General features: G+C 39.1%; 1 protein-coding gene across 1 annotated transcript; it reads right to left on the reverse strand.

Annotated features, from left to right (window-relative positions):
- Nucleotides 1-9,298: 9,298 nt before the first annotated feature.
- LOC115509674 (protein FRG1-like) lies at nucleotides 9,299-10,163 on the reverse strand. The gene has a single exon (XM_032592742.1). It carries the CDS (start codon nucleotides 10,138-10,140, stop codon nucleotides 9,364-9,366), a length of 777 nt encoding a protein of 258 aa, XP_032448633.1. The 5' UTR covers nucleotides 10,141-10,163; the 3' UTR covers nucleotides 9,299-9,363.
- Nucleotides 10,164-26,034: the final 15,871 nt, after the last annotated feature.

Consider the following 26,034-nt stretch of genomic DNA (forward strand, 5'->3'; position numbering starts at 1 on the left):
TGAACTACTAAAACTGAAATGAGAAGAAATAGAAAATTTGAAAATACCTATAACCAGTAAAGAAATTGAATTAGTAATAAAAAATCTCCCAAAAAACAAGGGTCCAGGGCCAGATAGCTTTCTAGGGAATTCTACCAAACATTTAAAGAAGAGATAACACCTATTCTTTTGAAGCTGTTACAAAAAGTAGAAATGGAAGGAAAACTTCCAAAGTTATCCCATGAGGCCAGCTTTACCTTGATTCCAAAACAAAGACCCCACCAGAAAAGAGAATTATAAACCAATTTCTCTGATGAACATGGATGCAAAAATTTTCAACAAGATACTAGCCAACTGGATCCAACAAGACATTAAAAGAATTATTCACCATGACCAAGTGGGATTTATACCTGGGATGTTTGATATCTGCAAATCAATGTGATACATCGCATCAGTAAAAGAAAGGATAAGAACCACATGATCCTCTCAATAGATATAGAGAAGCTATTTGACAAAATAAGCTTCCTTTCTTGATATAATCCCTCAAGAAAGTAGGGATGGAAGGATCATACCTCAAGATCATAAAAGCCAGATATGAAAGACCCACCACTTATATCATCCTCAATGGGGAAAAACTGAGTGCTTTCCCTGTAAGATCAGGGGTGTCCACTCTCACCACCATTATTCAACATAGTATTGGAAGTCCCATCCTTAGCAATCAGACAATGCAAACAAATAAAAGGCATCCAAATCGGTAAGGAAGAAGCCAAACTTTCAGTCTTTGCAGATGACATGATACTCTATATGGAAAACCTAAAAGATTCCACCAAAAACTGCTAGAACTTATCCATGAATTCAGCAAAGTCGCAGGATATAAAATCAGTGCACAGAAATTGGTTTCATTTCTACACACCAATAATGAAGCAGCAGAAAGAGAAATCAAGGAATTGATCCCATCTACAATTGCACCAAAAACCATAAAATACCTAAGAATAAACCTAACCAAAGAGGTGAAAAATCTATACACTGAAAACTATAGAAAGCTCATAAAAGAAATTGAAGAGGACACAAAAAACGGAAAAATATTCCATGTTCATGGATCGGAAGAACAAATATTGTTAAAATGTCAATACCACCCAAAGCAATCTACATATTCAATGCAATCCCTCTCAAAATAGCACCAGTATTCTTCACAGAGCTAGAAAAAACAATCCTAAAATTTGTATGGAACCAGAAAAGACCCTGAATAGCAAAAGCAATCTTGAAATAGAAAACCAAAGCTGGAGGCATCACAATCCTGGCCTTCCAAGATGTATTACAAAGCTGTAATCATCAAGATAGTATGGTACCGGCACAAAAACAGACACTCAGGTCAGAGAAGTGAACCTGCACCACATTCTTACACGATACACAAAAATAAACTCAAAATGGATGACAGACCTAAATGTAAGACAGAAAGCCATCAAAATCCTAGAGGGGAAAGAGACAAAAACCTCTTTGACGTGAGTTGCAGCAACTTCTTACTCAGCATGTCACTGGAGGCAAGGGAAACAAAAGCAAAAATGAACTATTGGGACCTCATCAAGATAAAAAAAAAAAAAAAGCTTCTGTATAGCGAAGGAAACAATCAGCAAAACTAAAAAGCAACCAATGGAATGGGAGAAGATATTTGCAAACGACGTATCAGATAAAGGGTTAGTATCCAAAATCTATAAAGAACTTATCAAAACTCAACTCCCAAAAAACAAATAATCCAGTGAAGAAATGGGCAAAAGACACTTTTATATACACACTTTTCCAAAGAAGATATCCAGATGGCTAACAGATACATGAGAAAGGGCTCAACATTACTCATCATCAGGGAAATAGAAATTAAAACCACAATGAGATACCACCTCATACCAGACAGAATGGCTAACATTAACAATTGAGGCAATGACAGATGGTGGTGAGGATGCAGAGAAAAGGAAACTCCTTTGTATGGTGGGAATGCGAACTGGATCAGCCATTCTGGAAAACAGTATGGATGTTCCTCAAAAAATTAAAAATAGAACTACACTGTGACCCAGTAATTACTCTACTAGGTATTTATCCAAGGGGTACAGGTGTGCTGCTTCAAAGGGGCACATGCACCCCAATGTTTATAGCAGTGCTATTGACAATAGCCAAAGTATGGAAAGAGCCCAAATGTCCATCAACTGATGAATGGATAAAGGAGATGTGGTGTATATATTACTCAGCAATGGAATATTACTCAGCAATCAAAAAGAATGATATCTTAATATTGCAACAATGTGGATGGAACTAGAGTGTATTGTGCTAAGCAAAATTAGTAAGAGCAAGACAAATATATGAATTAACTCATGTGGAATTTAAAATACAAAACAGATGAACAGAAGGGAAGGGAAGCAAAAATAATATAAAAACAGGGAGAGGGACAAAACATAAGAGACTCATAAACATAGAGAACAAACTGAGGGTTGCTGGAGGGGTTGTGGTTAAGGATAAGGGCTAAATGGGCAAGGGGCATTAAGGAAGACACTTGTTGGGATGAGCGCTGGCTGTTATATGTAGGGGATGAATCACTGGATTCTACTCCTGAGTCATTATTGCAATATATGCTAACTTGGATGTAAATTTAAATAAATAAATAAATAAATAAATAAATAAATGACAAAGGAAATTAATATTCGGTGCATGTCTGTATTATCTCAGGCCCCTCTCCCTGTGCTTTCTCATTTAATCCTGCTTAAACGAAGAATTTCTCTAGGAATCACTAACTTGGAGGTCAGGAAACTGAAATTTAAAACCAATGAGCAAATAGTGAATGGCCACATGTATGACTCAAAAGCTTATTTCTTCTAAAGTATTTCCTTAAACTCATGAATATTTACACTATCGCTTATACATCTGAAAGGTTTTTTTTTAACTCCAGTATAATTACCATACAGTGTTATATAGTTTCAGGTGCACAATATAGTGATTCAACAATGCTATACATAACTCAGTGCTCATCACTGTAAGTATACTAACATCTGAAAATGTATAACTCATCCTTCTAGACCCTGTGGAAAGGTTACCTTTCCTATGACATTCTGAATTCTCTGAGGTCAGTGCTGTCTTGGCACTTAGGAAAGGTCCCACCGTTACCTGTTTAATCTAATTTTCTTACAGAGGTTATGAGCTCCTGAAAAGAAGGGATGATATCTTGTCTTATTTAATCACAAGACTTAAGAAATTTAGTCCATAGCAAGAACTCAATAAATGTTTGTTAAATGAACAATCAATATATGTAATCCTTTGGGAGATTCCTTTGAGTTATGAGAACCTTAAAAATAAAACTGTTATTTTACCAGCAAAAAATGGGTTTATTTGGGAATAGCAGAACATTACAATTTGGAACATACAACCTATAGCAAAACCATAGGCAAGTCCTGAGTTGCTGTGGTAGTTGGCTTCTTGTAGGAGATGCAATGTACATTTTTCCCTGTTGGGGCCTATCATTGATGATTCTTTCCTATTGAGGATTCTGTTGGGGTCTGTAAATTGACAATTTTTCCTGTGATTGATCTTCAGTGGTATGGCATAAGAGCTCCCCCTTCTGGCTTCCAGACTTCATTTTAAATGAGGTTTCCCTTTACTAATTTTCACAATTAGTAGGCCATGATTTCAAAATGAAAATTGACTAAGGTAAATATGTAAGTGGACATTTAATTAATTATATGATGATGATGCTTCTTCCCTATCTGACATCAGCTGCTCTGGAGAAATAGCTGCTTTACCCAAGAGCTTGTAGCCCTGACAGTGTTTGACAGGGCAGGACTGTAGGTAGCCTTATGTGAGACCTGGGATGGCAGAACACAAACTCTGTGGTGGAAACCAACAAAATCAACTAATAGAAACCAAAAAAAAAAAAAAAGAATGTTTGGAAATATATTTGTTAGCTTTTGGAATCAAAAAAAAGTTCTAGAGAACCAATTATCTAAAATGAACAGTAATCAAAGGTGGCTGGGAACACAGCCAAGGCTGCATCATGGGGTTCCTCTTAGGACATCAGTGTTGACCACTAGACAGCTCTCATTGAACTTCCAGCTCTCAGTCCCACAGCTGCCATGACAAATGGTCTGGGTCTTTCAAAAGCCTCCATGGGAGCATTCCTCTGTCCCAAATTAGATAACATGATCATATCCTAGATGCTTGAGAGTGAGGAAGGAGAATGATTGCCCTCTTTATCTCCCATGGTGGGAATTAAGCTCTGTATTATACTTATTTTGGGATATTCATGAAGTTGGAAGAGTATTTGCTTGCTAATAACTTCAAAAATTAATAGTCATAATAGTAGATTGATGGCATTGATGACTTAAGGCCCTTAATTCTGGTGCTGAATTCTGGAGGGAATATTTCTGTCTGTCTCTTACACTTTCTTTCTATTCCTGTGGTGTGATTTGTCCCTTCATTATTTCTGTTCTAGGAAGTGGCAATGACCTACTATTGGCTTGCTCTCTATTCCCCCAAATCATGATTCTGTGCATCCAACTTACCCTCTCATAGCTTCCAGAGTAAACTTCTTGAAGTATAAGCAATACCCATGTAATTTCTTCCTCCAAAAACCACTTAAACATTACCCTATGCTATGGAGTGAAGTAAAAATTTCTCAGGGTGCAATTGGAAGATGTCTGTGATCTGGTACCAATTAATCTTGCCAATGTTTCAACGCTCTCTAGTTTGCATAGATACTTTAGATACTGGTTATAAATGACACTCAAGATTACTGAAGCACACTCTTAGCTACAGGTATTCATTCCAAACATTCACTGTGTGCCTAAATACTGTAGAGGTAACCATGAATAAAGACTGGTTCTCTGTACCTGAGATGTGCTATTTGAGCTATTAAAAACTTAAATGGACATCAACTAAATATAACAGCCAAGCAATTAGATTTGAATTTCTTGTAAACAAGTTTACCAGTTTGTACCAAACATCAACCCTATTCTAATTATTTCTTAAATATCCTACCTGGGCAATCTCTACCCATTTTTCCAAGGCTCAGGCCCACACAATCTAATCAATAAAAGATTTATGATCATCTCCCTTTGGAGTAAGTCTATGTTCTTGCCATGTTCTTAGAGCTTCTCTCAACACACAGCTCTACTGCAGGGCACATCATGTCTGCAATTTATCATACAAGCCTAGCCTTTTTCTCTCACTAGATTTCAAGCTTCTTGAGAACAGGAACCCCATCTTGTTCACGATTGTGTTATTCAAAATATGTAGCCTGAGACTTTTCACATGGTAAATAGTCAACAATTACCTGTGAAATTGAAAGCCTTCGGTTTTAAGTAGAAGACAGACAATTGAAATGCTCTAGTACAACACAGTCACTAGTACTTGAGCGTATGTCATACTGACAATATGTTATTATTTTGGCCTATATTACAGGGTTATTGCAGGATGTCACAAATTGTGGAAAGTCACAATTTGCTAAAATTTAATTTAGCTTTGCTTAAATGTAGGGTATTTTTCAAGACCTTCAAAAATTCAGTGGAAATGTCAACATAAGTAGACTAAGGCCCACTAACAGTAAAAGATCAATTTTCCTTTGCCCAGCGAAAAGCAGAATTAAAAATTAAGTTCACTAAAAAGTTATAATGGCCAATAATAGCAATTTATTATGCATATAACATGTACCATTCCTTTTCTAAGTCCTTTACCTAGGTCAGGTCATTGATTCTCATGGCATCATCACTCTGAGATTGAAGGTATTATAATATTTTTACAGAGGGGGAAATAAAAACTCAGAGGAGTTAAGTGCTTTGCCTAAGGCCAGTTTAGCTAGCAATTGGCTGAGCTGGGATTATGTGCCAGAACTGTCCAGTTTTATCTTATATACTACACTTCCTCCCAGTATGTTGGTAGGGGGGAAAGTCTAACTCAATTTAATTGAATGACAACAAATTTAGCACTGACTTAGATAAGATTTTTTTTTCTTTTTTCCTTCCTTTTTTTCCATTTAGGGAAAATCATAACAAAACTCTTAATACTTTTGGGTGGCACTGGTAGTTATCCCTATTTGAACAGGGCAGGGTTTGATATTAACATAAATGAGCAGTAAGAAAAGGAAAGCAAATCTTAGGCATCTTTGAGAGAAGAGTTGATGGTGGATGGTTGCTCATGCAATTAGCTGCCATCATGTTATCCCTCAAAGAGGCAATGTGGCTCATGGCTAGAAAGTAAACTCTGGAGTTGGAGTCACAATTTGAGGTCAAATTTTGACTCTACCACTTATTATGGATTCCCTTGGGACATTTACTTAGCTTTTAATGAATTTTTATTTTCATTTATATAAAAGGAATAATGTGGTCCATATGCTCTGGTGTGATTTAAGGATTATAAATGGCAAATATAAACTACCAGTACATGGTAGTAATCATGATTCACAAGATGTACTCTTCATGGAGACCATATTCAAAGCAATCGGCTTTTTACCAGGGGCATAATATGTTACCACTTTCCTTGATTATATTGATTTTTTTCCCCTCCTTAATATAAACTCACAAGAAGACCTTGCTGCTCTGGAGTAACTGTGATGTAATACTGAGAGGAACTTTATTATATCCTGCCCCTGCTGCTTTCCTCCATCCCAGGACCCAAAGTCTCTTCTCGGTGTGGTATGTGATTGACCCTGTGTTTGGCTCAACAGTTAATGCCTTACCTCTTCTACAATGTATGGTTTCTAAATGGCCATGATGTCACATGCTTTACATTAGGTTTGCTTCTGGCTTTTTTTGCATAACTTAAAAAATCTAAATATTAAAAAGAAACACTAATTTACTGAAATAAAACTTTCTGAATGAAATTTTGTATGGGGACCATTGTTCTTCTTGGAGAGGAAGCCAATTTAAACTATCAAGGGTGGGATGTGAGTAGTTAAAATGTCAGACATGGCAGAGGTGTCAGCTAGAACGCCATAGACAACATTATTATGTTTTGGAAGGACTGGACTTTAGGTCTTTGGAGGTCCAGAAACATACTAATTACCAAGAGGTAATTAGTCTCTGACTCAAAACCAGCGATCATTTGGAAGCGGAGGATGATTTAGATTGGTTGGCAATACAGTAATAGTAATAAGCTACAGCTTTAGCTGTGTGGTTAGAGTTGTATTTTCCTTAACATCAAGCTATGATAATCTCTCTACATGTTTCAAGGGTCCTTATATTTTGAGAGCTAGTTTCTAGCACCCCATATGCTCAATAAAAAAGTCTTATCTTGGGATCCTCAGAACTGGAGTCATTGATGTCTTGTACCTGAAAGAAAGATTCAAGAAAGGAACTGAAAGCATGTCATACTTCACCTCATTGATGGAAGTGAGAAAGCTGATACACCTGGTAAGAGAACTCTGGGGAGAGGTTGGAATTGAGGGAGTACTGGAGGGAGTGAAACCTCCAAGTCACAGCCACTCCAATGCCCCTGCCCTAATTCCACCAGCACCCATTCTGTGGTGTCCCAGCCCGCGGCACCAGGTTCTTCTAGCCAGTTTCCCTAAACCTCAGCCTTATGTATTTGTGTCTTGTGCCTCCCTCCTTCAGTCCCAGACTGCCAAGTGACCTGTTGTAGGATTAGGATCTGGTTATGTCAGGTCTGATCCCTAGAACCAAAGGCCCTTGCTAGTTCACAGACCATTATGTATAATGCTATTTGCTGAATAGCAAATAGCACATCTCACAGTGTGATGTCCCACTCACCTGCATGAAGTCCTCCAAATGGAAATGGTGGCTTGAAACACACTTGAACTTGGTGCTCCCTGTAATTTGGATTTCCATTTCTCCTCTGTCTCTCTTGCAACTGTATTACCAAGATGCCAGCATTCCTTAACTATCTGTTGGAACTAAGATTTTTTAAAAAATGTTTATTTATTTTTGAGAGACAGAGTGTGAGTGGGGGAGGGGCAGAGAAAGAGGGATACACAGAATCCGAAATAGGCTCCGGGCTCTGAGCTGTTAGCACAGAGCCTGATGCGGTGCCCAAACCCATGAACTGTGAGATCATGACCTGAGCTGAAATCAGACGCTTAGCCAACTGAGCCACCCAGGTGTCCTATAAACTAGGATTTTTACTCTCATAATGAAAGTTATAAAAATATATACAAACAGGTTTAAAATATAAATATGACTTGTAACATGCAGACATAGACAATTATATCTTAAGTGGAATTTCATTAGCCCCAGGGTAAGAGCTGTCACACTCTACTCTTCCCTCCTTGAGGCAATAAGCCTCATTTATTTCAATGTCTTCTCTACATTTGCTTTTTTTAAATTAAAGTCCAGAACTTCTGATTTTAACATGATCATATGCATTTCTCTCCTCCACTTCCTGAAACTTCACTAAGATAAAGTATAGAAATTTTTTTAAAAAACCCTAAACCCGTAAGAATAGAGACCAGGAGAGGAGATATTCTCAGGTGAGTAATCTCACCTGCTATTTGGAGGAGAGAGGGTCAGTGAAGAGACAGCTGACTCAGGTAGGCGGGAGGGCAGAATAGCAAGAAGGAAGCTGATCCACTCTGTGCAACACTGAAGGTTCTGGATTTGGAGGCACCAATACATCAGAAGGAGACATGAAAGGCTCAGGTTAAAAAACAGTGGGCCATAATTCAAGACCTGCAATGGGGCATTTCAAAAGCCCCACCCACACACTACTTCTTAATGCCTCTCTTCAATAAAAGTTAATGATATTTGAAGAAACACTCTAAGATGAAAGGGAAAAGCGGGGTGGGGGGGAGCTGAAAAGATATATAGAAAAAAAAGGGGGACCCAGAGTGGAGAGATAAAGCGAGGGAAATAGAAAAAAAACTTAAAATGAAAAATATCACACACTTAGATGAAGATGAAAATGCACATTCATGGTAGAATAAATACTATGAAAAAGAAACAGGCAGGGCAAAGAAAGGAGACCTTGGGAATTTAAAAAATTATGACTGCCAAATTATAAAAACATACTGGAAGGTTAGAAAATCTCCCAGGAACATGACCAAAAAGAAAAACAGAAATAGAAAATAGCAATGTAGGAAAGTTAGTTGATTCTAAGCTGTTTTAGTTGGGTTTTGGAAAGAACATGTTTCAAATTAATATAGTTGTATTGGTGATAGGATCTCATGTATTCAGAAAAACAAAACAATAACGTTGATTTTCTAGTGTGGTCAGGGCTCCAAGCTACTAACCTGAAAACTCATCTTTGACATCCAGAGCCATGGGTCCTCACAACCTTCACCTTGGCCTAGATCTGCTAAAGCCTGAAGACTTTCATAACCCTGGTCTTTTTCTTTTTTTCCATTGATTATTTTATTCAGAAAAAAACAATAGGAGGAGACAGAAACAAAAATTCTGGTCATTTGCAGTATCTATCAGCCTTCAATTTGGCTCTCCTGTCCAGAAGTGTTTCATGCAAAAATCCATCCTTCCAGGCCTTTTTGAGAATTTTACTGTCTTCTTTACTTATTTTAAGTTTGTGGTCTTGGAAGCTCTGAAATTTCTTTACATAATTGATTTCACACTGTTTAACATTTCCTTTGTCTTCTTCTGGCATATCATCTTTTTTCTTAGTTTCTCTTTCAGCACAGGATCTAATCTTTATCATTTCTTCTTCTCCTGCTGTTTTACTTTTCGATTCTATATTGCCTGCTTCGTTGCATCTAACAAAACAGCTATTTGAGGCCAATAGGGCCATTTTCCCATCTTGAAAGACTGGTTCCCACTGTTTTCTTGGTCCAATTGCATCCGAATGCCCCACAACAAGTCCATGTGAATTAATACCAAGGTATTTTCCATAGCCAGATTTCAGGGCAATTCTGGAATCAGACAATTTGACAGCTGTAAACTGCTCTGGAGGACTAGGACCCTCATCAACTTCTTTATGTGGAGCTCCCAGTGTAAAAAGTCTATTGTCAAGTGCGTGTATATAGTTTCCTTTATCCATTTCAATTGCTATGGTTCCTGAAATTTCACCAAAGTTTGTTACTGTCCACCAGATTCCAACAATATCAAGCTGAGTTTCTTCATCTTCTTCTCTTTTTCTCTTCTCTCTGCTCTTTTTCTTCTTACTCTTAGCCTTGGTTCCCTTGAGCACGAGTTTGGTGGACTTCACATAGTAGGAGTATTCGGCCATGGTTCTGGGGATACTGTATAAAGAGGTGAGAGAGGGCTCACGGCAAAATACCTTCACTGGAGTAGGCACGCGTGCCAACCCTGGTCTTTTCCATTCTCACTTGGGCCTTATTTAGACAATACTCAGGGACAACTGTGGCTGAGATAGAAAACAAGTAATCTCCAGTGTTATTCTTGAAATTTAACAAAGGCTGCTGGTGAAGGATGGGAGCATCCACACGGTTCACCACGTAATTGCTACAAATGAGAAGACAGGTGCACATCTCATTTCAGCATTCCAGGTAAAAATGTGGTTGATAATTCCACTAAGCCTCATGTTCCTATTGTCATCAGCCCAGATAAAAGCCTTCCTGCCATGTCATAGTCTCATTTCAATGCTAGCCATGCTTGTTCCTCCAGCCTATCCTCCTGCCTTAGACCTGCCCCTATCCTGCAAATGACACCACCATGCATCATGTCACCCAAACCAGAACGCTGAGAGTCATCCCATGGCTGTGCTTCTCTAATCTTAATGTTGTGAAAACGCAGTTTCTGATTCAGGATGTCTGGACTGGGCCCAAGGGTTTACATCTCTACCAAGCTACCAGATCTGTGAATACTAATCCAGGGGCTACAGTTCAAGTAGTAGGGCCTAGGTATCTGCGTTCCTTCATCCATTTCATCTATGAGGTATTAAGTTCTGTAGTTTCTATCTATACTACTGATGGGGGCCAGGATGGAGTCTCTTGGATCAAAATTGTACCTACCAAACCAATTTTCCTGCCTCTTGTCTAGCTTCTCCAAAGGCCCCATTTTTACCAGAGACTGATTCTTCCCTCTTCCTTCCTTTTTCCCTCCCCTTCCCTCCCTCTTTCATTTTTTACTTTACTATGGTTTTCATAAAGCACAGTGGCTAGCCCCATAAAATTGGTTTTGACTGAAAAGGAAGAAGTCAGAAGGGGAGAAGCTAAGTGGATGAAGGATGGTGATTGGTTGCAGAACCACACTGCAAATTCAAATGGGGCTCAAACAAAATAGAGGGTAGGCACTAATGAAAGGATCTCAATGCCACTGAGACATTCCTAGAGAAGAGTGGAAGACGGAGGTAATTGTTGTTACCGCCTAGCGAGGAAAACCATGTTTCCAACTCTTCTATTAGCTAACTGCTTGGTCTTGAGAAAGTCACTTCTTCTCAAGTTGTATTCCCCTCTGTCCATCATTGAGAATGCTCTGGTTAAAGTTTCCAGTTTCATCTAGGAACGAATTCTGCATTTTTCTGAGAATGGTGCCAAGGAAAGATTTCTTGGGATGTGTTTCTAATCTTGGCTCAGCCTCCAACAGCTGTGTGCACACAAGCAAATCACGTGGCCCTGAAGGGCCTCTTCCTTCGCACCTGTGAAATGAGAAGGTTAGACTAAAGGATCCAGGATCCCTTCCAGTTCAAAGACGCTGTGGCTGTAGCTCTTCTTTTTATAGAGGAGCTGTTTATTTTTCTCTTTAAAATATTTCAAATATCAACAATCGATGATCATCAGGAGATAGAAGGAGAGGCAGGGAGTGGACAATAATGGTGAACCCAATACTCCTTTTTAGGTTTCAGAATAAAAGGGGGAAAAGCCCATCAAGCAAAGCAGAGTAAGATCGATTGATCTATCTATTATCTATCTATCTATCTATCTATCTATCATAACAATTTAGTAGAAGGCCATGATAATATCATCTAAAAGCTAAAAACAAAAAAACAAAAAAATCAAAAACAAAAACAAAAAACAAATATACTAAGTGTCAGAACTTCTCTGTTACTTAATTCAATGCTTAGGGACAGTCTGTGAGGAATGTTTAAATAAATATTGAAGAAAAAGACATTTGCTAATAAATTTTGGTAAATGTGTGTAATGGTGTTATTAATGGTAAACTTGGGAATATTTTCCCACCCTGTACTCATCAGCTTTTTATTTAATTTGACCTCAGGTACTCAGGATGGGATTTAGCATAATCATAATTCTTGATATGCTATCACTAGTCTATACACAGCCCTCTTTAATTCACTCATCTATTCATTATTCAGTTACTTTCAGATGATATAATGGACAGTCTTGGCTCCTTCACTCAAGTCAAAAACGAGAAATTAACAAACATTTGCATCCACCCATGTGCTTCTTCCCCTGCCATCCTCCTCCCTGAAAGGAACCCCCATCCTGAATTCTGTGTTGATAATTTACATAAATTTCAAACATTTATATAGATTTATTAAAAATGTTTATATGTTTAAACCACATATTGATTAGTTTAATTGTTCTTAGACTGAGTATCATGTTCTATGTGGTCTTCTGAGACTTGGGTCCCTAAGATTCATCCATGGGATTGCTGTATAATATTTTGGGGGGTTGATCTATTTATGCCTTTGCTGTCTTTGGGCATTTGGAGTGTTTTCTCCTCATATTTTTGTATTAATAAACATTGTTATTGTAAATCTTTGTGTACAAGATGTGTCTGTTAAAGTTGTTCTCTACTAAAAAGTTACTATTTTCTACTCTTTTAATTAATGACTGCCTTGGAAGAGATACATTGAGACTATGTAAAAATCCTATTTCTCCTCAAACATTCACCCATTAATTTTAGCATCTGTTGGTGGGTTATGCCTGCAGCAATTATTACCAATGATGTTTGCCTAATGGTAACTTTGTATTTCCCTCATTTCTTCTGCATTTATTAATTATAATATTATTAAATTATGTTAATATATTTAATGATATGACATATAAATGTTATATATCAATAGTACATTTATACTATATATTAATATTTGATAACATCATAGTATTAATTATAATTATATTATAAGACAAAGTTATCTGTGCTCCTGCACTTATTTATATATTTAAATATTTATTTAGCATGGACTCATGGATTTTTTTATGAGTCATGCAATATTATCATAGAAACTTTTGGCTTTGGCCTTTGGTTGCTCATCCAGGTGGCTCCTATGCCCTTTTAAGATGACTCCTCCTTTATCAAGTACTTCCTTATTTTCTTACACTACAAGATATTCTAAGGACTTGGGCTTGCTCCCCAGGAGTCTTATATTTTCCCTGTGTTGGCGTTGGTATCAACCACTTTTATAAGGAACCCTGATTCCTTTCATTGAAGGATCATGTTTAGAAACCAAGATCGGGGCACTAGGTGTGCTCATTGCTGGTTGGTTGTCATTGCTTTTAGCTCCTTTCAGTGGACAGAACTGCATATATATTCTCTTATCTTTGAATGAAGTGTTTGCTTCATGTCCACATCTAACCCAGTCTCTAACTCTCAGTGTAATTTTCCTTCATCCCATGAAATCAACCTTGACACCAATGCTAGAAGAAATATTTTACTTTTCTGAAATTGCATAGATCTTAATCTGTATCACATTTTTCTTTTCCCCGTGGAATATGTCAATTCCTATACTTACATTATAGTTGATGCTAGACCATAAGTGCTCTCAAAGAAAGACCCAATTTTAATTTTTTTTGTATAGGACATTTTACAGGGTTTTTTTTTTTTTTTGCATGTATAATAAACAGTAGAGCCACATTTTCTGGGGAGTCACACATTTTGAAACAGATAATTATTTTATTTATAAAAGTGAATTAATTTCAAAAAGCATTTTAGATTTTCTCAACAAAATAAGGCTCTTTAAGAGGAAACAAAATTACTAAAGCATATAGAACAATGTTTACAACCTTACAGTTATAAAATAGCTGTGAATTATTTCTCTTGTCCCTTATAAAACTACTTTCTCACAGAAAGGATTTAATGATTTTTTAATAATCTCAATATATTAATTCATTCTAATAAAGCAGCAAGCTTATTATTATATCTTAGGAAGTAAAAATGCAACTAGAAATGCACTAAAAAAATAGGATAGAACTGGTTAAATATTGTAACAGATATATTTTATAAATAAGACTATAATATTTGTTTTGTGATTTTAGTTATGAGAAATGATCAACACTGGCACTTTCTTTCTATTGAGACTTCTTTTCCTCCATTTTTATATTTTTAGGATACTGACTTAGACTCTTTAAAGGATGTTTGATAAGCCCTTTGATTTCTTTTCTCTTTTTGCACATACTATTTAGGAAGCCTGACTGGCCATATTACCATATGTTATCAAAATTCTTTTGAGGAGTGTGTGTGTGTGTGTGTGCAGAAAAAAATCTTTTATTGTAGGTTCTATTTTTCCTTTTCTGTATCACTGAATTGGCACACTATGTCATGTATATCATATTTCACCCCTAGGCCAACAAGACATTCATTCAGCATCCAGTCAAACATCTTTATTACTTTGTGATTCTGATCTTATTTCCTGGCACTAGACCATATGTTATTGTTGATGACAAGGTTAATAAATATCACAGCTCTAAGAATTGCCAGAAAATGATCAGTTTGTCTTCTCCACTTGCCTTTTCTTCTCAGAAATAGGGTCATTTGACCCCACTGTCAGTCCTTTAGAACCAATTTTGACCTCAGAAAGAGATTTAAAGTGTTCACAAGTCTCTGGTGCCTAGAATCAAATCCTTCCTGCTCTAACTCTAGATGGTACAGGGGCCTCTGCAATTTTTTCTTGGGGCCAGATTTCCAATTTCCACCCCAGTTGCTACTGTTGAATCTCCTGTTGTTCCTTATCATTGCAGACAGTCTGATTTCCAAATTTCTCTAGGACCTGAGAATCTGCCTTCCTCTTATATGTTAACCTCCCAGAGTCTGAGGATTGCTCCCCACTAATCTCATCAGCAACTCAGACACCTGGCTGAATTTCTCAGAAATGCTAGAAACATTGTGTAAAACATGAACTGTGTTTCAACTCTAGGCAATGTATTTTCACTTCTACTCAATTCAACTCAAAAAAGATTCATTAAGCAACTTCAGAGCCTAGTCCCATACTAGAGTCTGGGGATATGAAGATAAATGAAACATACTAATGTTCTCAAAAAGTTCCTAGGATTGTTGAGGAGACTGCAATGCAAATATACTACACAACTGTGTATTAAGTATTAGACATATGGGCTCCATACTGGGTGTGGAGCCTGCTTAAGATTCTCTCCCCACCTTGCCCCTCACACTTGCATTCTCTCTCTCTCTCTCTCTCTCTCTCTCTCTCTCTCAAAAAAATAGACATATAGACATAGAGAGAGAAGCAGCTTTGAGGAAGCAATAGCCAACCATCTGGGAGGAAAGTATGGAAATGACATAGTTTTCATGTGCAGTGGCTACATAACCATCACGCCTAGGTTTTAGCCTTTGGCAATTAGAAGATATGGTAGCTCACATTGTTGGCCCCAATATACAAAAATATATATACTTTTTCCCATGACTTTATGGGGACAGTCACCTGTCACATCTGTTAATGCTGAGAAAATACTAGTCATAATGCAAGCAGCGGTGTGGAATGGATTTGCATAAGAGAGTTTGTGCTTTTGTGATGTTACTGTTGTCATAAGGAGATGCTCAGGTCAGTCTTTGGGTATCAGGAGGAGATTGAGAGACAGATGGAATGAAGGTGCTCCAACTAAGCTACCTCAGTCAAGCTAGCCTAGAGCAGCATGCCCCACTGACGCACAGAGGTGTGAGAAAGCCCAGCTGAGATCAGCTCATCTTTGGCCTCATGATATATACAAACAAATTGTTGTGTTCAGCCCCTTAGTTTTTGGTGGTTTATCATGCAGCAATAGCTAGTCATACAGGAATCACTGAAGCTATTGAACAGTTTATCAGGTGTATATTTTAGAAAGACCAGTTCAAAAAACATATTGACAGTAAATTTGAAGGGGAAGAGATTAGAGGTGGACAGAGAAGCAAGAGATTACAATATTTAGCTAAGAAATTATGAAGGATTGAATGACAGTGACAGTGAAAAAAAGAAAAATGGATTCAAGAGTGATATAGGATGTGGGCCATAGTTATTTATTGGATGTGGATGAAGAAGGAGATGATGGAGTTGAGGACAGCTTGCTGATTTGTAGGTTAGATTACTGACAAATCTGACTGTGATAAATGGAAAATACAGGAGTTCAAACAGCTTTGTTAATGGACAGGAAACAACAGCAGGCCAGTAACCCATTCCCTTCTTAGCAGAGATACCTGGAAGTAATGAATTCAGTCAAATCTTCATGTAAATGTGGTAAGGACTTGGAGACAAGACCTCCCGGTAAACATACAAATGTTTGTTGGTAGAACAATACCAGGGAGATCTTACCTATGATTTTTCCCCCCATGGGATATACCTGGTCTCTCTCGGTTACTTATTGTTCACAAAACTGAAATTTGTGGATTTATAGGTCATGAATGACTGAAGAATGGAACATTGTACCATAGACCATAATTAGCAGAATATAAAATGGGCTTTTCTAAAATGAAAATGGGTCTCTTTGTGTGAGTAATATCTCCATATATATTGCTATATCTGTTAAAAACAAAAATTCAGTGAAATCAGGGACATAGTTTTTTGTGGATCTGTATCTCAATATTTCAGATTCCTCCAAGAAATGAATGTTTCACCAGTGACACCTGCTTCCTTTGAATTATTAGTAAGTTTTGGATTAGGTAGGATCTATCACTGTGAGTCTCCTTTGACAGTTCAACACTTTGTGTTCTCAAATGTGGGTATAATTGCTGGGGCAGGGACAGGGTATGGTAACTTGGATTGAGGACAATGTTAATAAAGGAAGCAGAAGCCACCAACAAGGATCTGGCATTTTTCTTCATAATCAATGAATATCCTCCAAAGACAGGCTCCTCCCAAGGAGTGTAATGAATAGGGCTAGGGGCCGACTCATGTAAGATAAAAGACTTTCTTTGATTACAACATGAGGACAGTGTGGATGGAGTGAGTGCCAAAAGTTGCCAGAAAGAGATAGTGTACTTCTCCCAAACAGTAGGGTGTATTAAGCAAACAAACAACAGTTGTCTTAATGAAGTTTTCTCTGAGTTGGCATACAGTTTTAATGTCCAGATAGGCTTGATGTCAAACTCTTGGTTATTCTGGAATCACCTGAAATGTGTGTGTTCATCATTTTGCTCATTCAATGGGTTTGTGCTTTATTTCTCTCCAAATATTAACCTCTTAAGAGCAGGAGTGTGTTGTACAACAGTAACTCTTAAACTGAGATTCTGACTCACCAAGTCTGGGGTGGAGCCTCAGAACCTGCATGTCTAACAGCCCATAGGGTGTTGCTGATGCTGCTGGTTCATGGACCACATGATAGGTCTAGATAGATCATTCAGCAGAGTAAGGGTATCTCACAGTTGTTTATTATGGGTTCTTAATTACGGAAATTATTCCAATGCTTGTCTTCCATAAAGAAATTCTCCATTTAGGTGAAGCTCCTTTATTGTCTTTTTTCTTTTTCTGGAGAGCAGAAAAGACACTGGTATCAAAACAGCACTTTCCAGGGCGCCTGGGTGGCTCAGTCGGTTAAACGTACAACTTCGGCTGAGGTCATGATCTCACAGTTGGTGATTTTGAGCCCCGCGTCAGGCTCTGTGCTGACAGCTTGGAGCCTGGAGCCTGCTTCAGATTCTGTGTCTCCCTCTCTCTCTCTCTCTCTCTCTGCCCCTCCCCACACACGTGCTTTCTCTCTCTCTCTCAGAAATAAGCATTAAAACAAAACAAAACACTTCCTCCCTATCCACTACAAAGTGGCTGCTAGCTGCCTTGAAATGAGAATATGACTCCCATCAATGGCAATATATTGGTGAATTGTCCTCAGCAAACTAAATTACAAGCACAGGAAGACTTTTGCAGAAAAGTGGGTTTTTTAAATTTTTTTTAACATTTGTTTATTTTTAAGAGACAGAGAGAGACACAGCACAAGCGGTAGTGAGGCAGAGAGAGAGGGAGACACAGAATCTAAGGCAGGCTCCAGGCTCTAAGCTGTCAGCACAGAGCCCAATGCGGGGCTTGAAATCACAAACTGCAAGATCATGATTGAGTGGAAGTCAGATGCGTAACCAACTGAGCCACCCAGTTGCCCTTGTAGAAAAAGTGCTTTTGAAGAAACCTCAGGGCACCTAATTTCTTTCTTTTCCATCCCACCTACTTCACAGGGCACAGTTAAAATTCTCTCCTACTCCCCAGCCCCTGCTTGTACCTGCTACACTCATCAGTCCTATTGATTTAGAGTATTACCCTCTACCAAATTTCACGATCATTTACACATTTCCCATGCTTGACTTGTCTCCCCTAGAAAATGTTAAGCTTTTGAAGATCAAAGATAGTAACAATAACAACTACGTCAGTTAACAATCAAATATTAACTATGTGTCAGGCATTTCCTATTTTCTTCCTACTCTCTATGACTAACCGCATGATGGGTGCATTATACGTTCTGCTTGGTCACAAGAGTGAACACCTTATTAAGAAAAATAAACCAGTATGTTTTTTTGTACTAAAACAACCCTTCAAAGAAGTTCCTTGAAGATCCAGCAGATAGGCATCACCTAAACAGTTAGAAAATGTCATAAAGATATTTCTTACATATTGGAACTGTTTGTCAAGATCCTTACTTTATTTATTGGTATTTTTGCACCCCACATTTTTTCCTATTTACAATTCATATGTCTGAAGTTGCCATTATCCTGTGAGTATGCGTTTGGCAAATATTTAGTAAGCACATGTAATATGCCAGGAATCAGTTGCTAGGGACAGAAGGTGAGCAAAATAGACAATACCCCTGATATTATGGTGTTTGCAAGCTTGTGGGGTAAAGGAGGGTATGGGGAGAGGACAAACAATAAACAAACAAATAAGTCAGATAAGTAAGGAGGATAGTGTTACCTAGATTGGGGTAGCAACCTGAAATGGGCAAGAGAGCAAATCAATGAACATTTGTTTTCCATATATGACTGTCCAACATAATGTTCTTAGTTTGAGATGAACCTATATCCTGTGACAGAATATTGATACATTTCAAAAAAGGTTCTACATTATTCCTGACAACTTGAAAAACCTTCTGCGGACATGCCTGAGCATTTGCTGTCCAACAACCCCAACTGGACAATAGCTGGCTTCCTTTTTCTTTTCCTCTGCTGTGAATGTGATGACATACTATCGGGGGCCCAACTACTTCCTTCCTCAAATGGGATTATACCTTATTAAACCAACTTGGAGAAGAGAATTGAATAAGTGAATAATCAGCAGGCATGGGGGTGTGGGTGTCTATCCCAGATATGCAAGTATATAAGAAACGGAAGCTGGAACAGACAAAGTAATCCTAGTATTTATTTGGTCAAAATATTGATATTCCTTAGTTTTCAACCCTGATTTATGTCATCCTCTTTAAATGCAAGATGTAACATTGCTTTCAGTGTTATGTGGTCTGAAGAGTAAGTAGACATGGAAATAGAAGTAGGAGGAGACTTGAAAGCACTAGAAGGGAAGATAATGAGGCCGCTGCTAACGTGTTTGCACAAGGGCAGGAAGACTGTCTTTACTGTTGAAAGATATGATCTTGTAGCCTTTTCCATCTCAACTTCATTTTTCTCATCTACTGGCTAATTGAGGATCCACATGATCTGTAGGCCAACCTACAGATCAACAGTCCTTGGCTTTGTTCCAGCAGTGAAATGAGGAGTCCACATTCCTTGGCTTTGTTCTAGAAACGAAACCCATATGCCTAGCACAAACCAACAGAAACCACCTTTCCTGTCATCGTTCACAGGAAGCTCCTCAAAAGCCTGTGGTGACTGACAATGTTTATCATTGGAATGAAAGTTAGTAACGTCTCACCTCCAATGTGGAAATATCCACACTTCTAGGATAGCATACCGTTGTCTGTAAAGAGAACTACAAATTGAATTCTGAGTTTAATTGTAATATACAAATCATTAAATGCCATGACTATATCATTGTACCCTGATCTACTTTTGCAAAATCCGATTGCACCCTTACAGGTTGATATTTTGATATTCTCTGTCAAGGAGACAAGTAGTAACAAAGGTTTTGTTAGTCTTTGTATGTTATGATAGTCACAATTCCCTAAAATTCTGAGCCTGAGACACAGATTCAGGAGTAGGTAATTCACTGAGGAAGAATTCTCGGGAGAAAATGATTAGAACAGGGGGAAAATGTAAGGCAAGGGCATGGTCTCAGCTGGAATCTAGTCTCTGATCCCACTGGGAGTTCAGGAGAATGAGTTGTATCACTATCACTTGGTCTTTTGTACCTCTGTGTCTATCAGTTGTTGGCTATAGGATGTCCTTTTCTTCCAGGAAGAAAGATTTATAACCTATCGTAGAAGGCAACTCTCATTGACTAAGGGCAGTTCTATGCAGTCATGAACCATAAACAACCAATAGTTATTAAAGAAGCTGAAATATGGGTTGCACTGGCCCATGAGTACACCAGCCTCGTAGTGGTGATCTAAAAGCATCCACCACATTCCCCTTTCTTTTTTTCATCTGGGAAAACTTCCTTCTTGCCTTCTGTTATTGTATTCTCTCACCATTCCCTTTTCATTTTCCTTTAGTGTTCAAGCTCTCCTTTGTTCCACTCTCAAAAGTTATGAATGATTGCATTATTCCTTGAAAAATTAACCCAACCTGTGAATGACTAATGGCTTCTCAGGAGAGAATAGATCTCTGAATTTTGGGATCAAAGCACAATAATTTAAAGATAGTGTACTGGGACCCTTTTGATGTTGTACACCTGACAACCAGGATTTTCATACAACACGCAGACACACACACACACACACACACACACACACACACACTGGCCTAGAGGTTTTGATTTTTTTTCAGTCTTCTAAATGCACCTTATATTTATTTATTTATTTTTAATTTACATGCAACTTAGCATATACTGCAATAATAATTTCAGGAATAGAATCCAGTGATTCATCCCCTACATATAACACCAGTGTTTATCCTCCTTAATGTTCCTTGCCCATTTAGCCCTTCCCCTCACCCACAACTCCTTCAGCAACCCTCAGTTTGTCCTCTATATTTACGAGTCTCTTATGTTTTGTCCCTCTCCCTGTTTTTATATTATTTTTGCTTCCCTTCCTTTCTGTTCATCTGTTTTGTATCTTAAATTCCATATATGAGTGAAGTCATGTAATATTTGTCATGCTGTTACTAATTTAGCTTAGCATAATACACTCTAGTTCCACCATATTGTTGCAAATGGCAAGAGTTCCTTCTTTTTTGACTGCTGGGAAATATTCCATTGTGTATATAAACCACTTCTTGTCCATTCATTGTCAATGGACATTTGGGTTCTTTCCATACTTTGGCTATTGTCAATAGTGTTGCTATAAGCATTAGGGTGCATGTGCCCCTTCAAAACAGCACACCTGTATCCTTTGGATAAATACCTAGTATTGCAATTGCTGGGTCGTAGAGTTCTATTTTTAATATTTTGAGGCACTTCCATACTGTTTTCCAGAAAGGCTTCACCAGTTTGCATTCCCACCAGCAGTACAAAAGGGTTCCCCTGTCTCTCCATCCTTGCCAATATCTGTCGTTGCCTGAGTTGTTAATTTTAGCCATTCTGACTGGTATGAGGTGGTATCTCATTGTGGTTTTAATTTGTATTTCCCTGATGATGCGTGATGTTGAGCATTTTTTCATGTGTCTATTAGCCATCTGGATGTCTTCTTTGGAAAAGTGTCTATTCATGTCTTTTGCCCATTTCTTCACTGGGTTATTTGTTTTTTGGGTGTTGAGTTTGATAAGTTATTTGTAGATTTTGGATACTAACCCTTTATCTAATATTTAGTTTGCAAATATCTTCTCCCATTCCATTGGTTGCTTTTTAGTTTTGCTGATTGTTTCCTTCACCGTGTGGAAGCTTTTTATCTTGATGAGGTCCCAATAGTTCATTTTTGCTTTTGTTTCCCTTGCCTCCAGAGACATGTTGAGTAAGAAGTGACTGCAGCTAAAGTCAGAGAGGTTTGTGCCTGCTTTCTCCTCTAGGATTTTGATGGCTTTCTGTCTTACATTTAGGTCTTTCATCCATTTTGAGTTTATTTTTGTCTATGGTGTAAGAAAGTGGTCCAGGTTCATTCTTCTGCATGTTGCTGTCCAGTTTTCCCATCATTATTTGCTGAAGAGATTATCTTTATTCCATTGGATATTATTTCCTGCTTTGTCAAAGATTAGTTGTCCATTAAAATTTTCTCTTTCTGTATCCAAGAAAAAGAAAAGGAGAAAAAGAAAAAAAAAATAGATGAACTAGCAAGCAGAATGAAACCTGAATGAAGTTACACCCAGTATCCCCTAAACTCAAACTATGAAGCACCCTATAGTTTGTACACTAAGCAGGCGAAGAGACTTGTGGTGGTCCTCTAGGGCATGTGCTAGGAGGGCACAGTTGGGTGGGACTTGGTGTAATGGCTCTGTCCTCCACTAGGTGGTGCCGCTTAGCTTACTGGGGTGATTGGTGTGGCACACGCATGTTATATGCACATGCACACGGGAGAGGTGAAAATGGCACATGCAGCTTCCTAGTTTCTGGCACAGGAACTCTGCACTCTCACTGACCCACAATCAAGCAGCCCTCCTTTGTTTCTGGCTTCTGTCCACTCCCTGCTTCTATGCTGTCCCCCCTTTTTTTTTTTAATTTTTTTTTCAACGTTTATTTATTTTTGGGACAGAGAGAGACAGAGCATGAACAGGGGAGGGGCAGAGAGAGAGGGAGACACAGAATCGGAAACAGTCTCCAGGCTCCGAGCCATCAGCCCAGAGCCCGACGCGGGGCTCGAACTCACGGACCGCGAGATCGTGACCTGGCTGAAGTCGGACGCTTAACCGACTGCGCCACCCAGGCGCCCCAATGCTGTCCCCTTTTACACTGTCCCTGTCCAAGCCATCAACCTGCCAGGTGGCACTTCCCTCGGAAATTTAATCTCAGATGGGGCTGTGTTTCCAAACCCCTCACTTCTGAGAACCTTGCAGCTGGGACTCACTCCAGCCCTCTCTCCCTCTCTGGGGGAGAGTCTCGTGAGCAATGGCCAATGTCTGTGGGATTGCACAGTGGCCAAGGTTCAGAGATTATGGCAAATCACAATACACAGCTGGTGCCAGGTTTCACTGCACTCTGGTGTTTTTGGTCCAATACCAGCCAACATGGCTGTTCTCCAGAGTCCATCGGGATCTTTGCCTGTGGAGAGACTGTATGGCCTCTACCCAATGCCCTCCAAGCAGGGGAAGCACTTTTCCCTGTGTGGCCCATGGACCCCCCCCCCCCCCCCCCCCCCCCACCGCCGGACCCCAGACATTGCTGCCTGCTCCTGAGGATTCACCCTTCCTCCCCACCAGAGCACCACCAGGTATTGAGCTATGGAATTCCAACTCTGCACTTCCCTGCTTATAGAACCCTAATGGTATTGAAACCCTCTCCTCTCTCCCTGTCAATGGTTTTGGGGAACAGTTTTCTTCAGTCTCTTGTGAGTGTTCCCACTCTTTCTCTTTCTCTCTAGCTACTTTTGGGGGCAGTGCTTTTCCTGTACTTTCCCAAAGTGCCAGCCTGTCCCTCCCTTTCTCTGTCCTCTCTCTGCAAAAACAGCTCCCTACCCTCCATGGCTTCTCTCTTCCCCAGTTCACCTCCCCGCACCATGTACTGCCAAGTTCTGTGGCTCAAGTTATACAGATTGTTGTGTTAATCCTCAGATCAATTTTCTAGGTATACAAAATGGTTTGGTGCTGATGTAGCTGCATTTCAGGGATGAGAGAAGCAGAGAACTTCCATGCTGCTCCGCCATCTTGGCTCCCTCCTCTCTTTGATTGTTTTTTTTTTCAAGAAATCTAGAATTTATTTTATTTTTAAAGTTTATTTTGAGAGAGTGAGAAAGCATGAGTGAGGGAGGGGCAGAGAGAGAGGAGAAGGTGAGATTCCCAAGCAGGTTCTGCGCCATCAGTGAGGATTCTGACATGAGGCTCAAGCCCATGAACCATGAGATCATGACCTGAGCTGAAGTCAGAAACTTAACCGACTGAGCCAGCCAGGTGCCCCAAAACTTATTTTTAAATGTTGATGACTGGGGCCCCTGGGTGGCTCAGTCGGTTAAGTGTCCAACTCTTGATTTTGGTTCAGGTCATGAATTCATGGTTTGTGAGTTCAAGCCCTTTATGGGGTTCTGTGTTGACAGGGCAGAGCCTGCTTGGGATTCTCTCTCTCCCTCTCTCTCTCTCTGCCCCTCCCCTGCTCACACTCTCCCCCCCAGCCCCTCTCTCTCAAAATAAATAAATAAACATTTTTTTAAGGGTTGATGACTAACTGAAAGAAAACTAAACAACTAACATTGTCAGAACCAAGCAATACATTTATTAACTGAATTTCACCTGGATGCTTTTGATTTGTATCTTCTGCCACGGAGTATTTCCTGATTGATGATTACTATTTCTTCCTATTTGAGTCAACAACAACAGGAAGTACTAGAGGGTGATCCTTTCTGTCATCTATTGTTATTCAAAGGTAGCTCAACCAAGAGCATCTTGTGTTTTTTTCCCTATACAATTCTGCTTTGAGTCATTTCCCATCCCAGTGACAGCTTCTTATTCTACCTTCTTTATTCCTGTCTCTATTTACTGTTATTGTTCTCAGGGCTTCAATTCCTTAACCCTCTTGTCTTCTCACTCAGCACCTGGAGTTCCCAACCACTCTTCTGGAAACCTTGAGGAGGTCCATGGCTATGCTATGAAGGGTGTCAATGAACACCTGGAAATTCCTTAGCAAATTGTGTGCACCTGTTGTTGTGCATTTTTATGTAGAAGATTTTGTAATTTTTATCAGCTTCTAAAAGCAGTACTCACTTGTCCTGGGCTATTTCATTCACTCTTGAAGCCTTATCCATACTTGCAAATACACTAGTATCTTACAACTAGGCCATAACATGCTCCCTTCCCCTCCTTTTAAAAATATTTTAGTGGGGATGCTTGGGTGGCTTAGTTGGTCAGTCATCCAACTCTTGATCTCACCTGAGGTCATGATCTCACAGTTCATGAAACTGAGCTCCGTGTCAGGCTCTGGGCTGACAGTGTGGAGCCTGCTTGGGATTCCCTCTCTCTCCCTCTCTCTGCCCCTCCCCACTCACATGCATGCTCTCTCTGTCAAAATAGATGAATAAACTTAAAATATATATATTTTAATGGATCCCTGCTGCTCTCCAAATCAAATGCAGATTTTTTTGACTAGCACACAGGGTCTGTTCTCATCACTTCCAGCCTTGCACCCTATGTCCCATCAACTGTAACTCCTCACAATCTCACATTTCCTCATGCTTTGTTGTTTGTGCACATATCACCAACACTTCTCCCCACTTCTCACCCATCTGCACATGGACAGTTCACGTTTATCCTTGGGTTGAATTCTCCCAGATGCAGACCCTAAGACAAGGACGTGAGTGTGTTTTATTTGGGAGTTGATGCCAGGAACCACCAATGGGCGACAGAGAATGGGAAGCATCTAGTAAAAGATATGTCATGAAGGCAGTTACCACTGTGGGCAATTAGAGACACTCCAGCCCACTAAGGAACTGAGAGTGTAGAAAAACTTCCGTTATCTCACCAGTAAAGTCAGGAAGCTGGTGTGTTTATCCACCAACTCCTGGAAATCTCTGGTTGAAAGCCACTCTTGGGGTGACTTCCGGCAGCAATTGGGCATATGTCAAAGGAAAAGCCCTTGGGTGGTGAGTCTTATGTGTTCCAGGGAAATTACCTGTAACATAGGAGTGCTGAGGGAAGGTGGACAAGGCAATGCCAGTTCCACTATAAAACCCCAACTGTACACATTCATAGTAAACATATCCAGTCAAAGGAAACCAACTCAAAGGAAGTTCTCCAAAGGTTTTTCTGCTTTGAGTTATGTAATTATCCATCGTGCTCTCTTAGTAGCTATGATAACATCTATCAACATATTAGCCACATAATTGAG

The sequence above is a fragment of the Lynx canadensis genome, chromosome A3 (genome assembly GCF_007474595.2).
Source record: "Lynx canadensis isolate LIC74 chromosome A3, mLynCan4.pri.v2, whole genome shotgun sequence".
NCBI lineage: Eukaryota > Metazoa > Chordata > Mammalia > Carnivora > Felidae > Lynx > Lynx canadensis.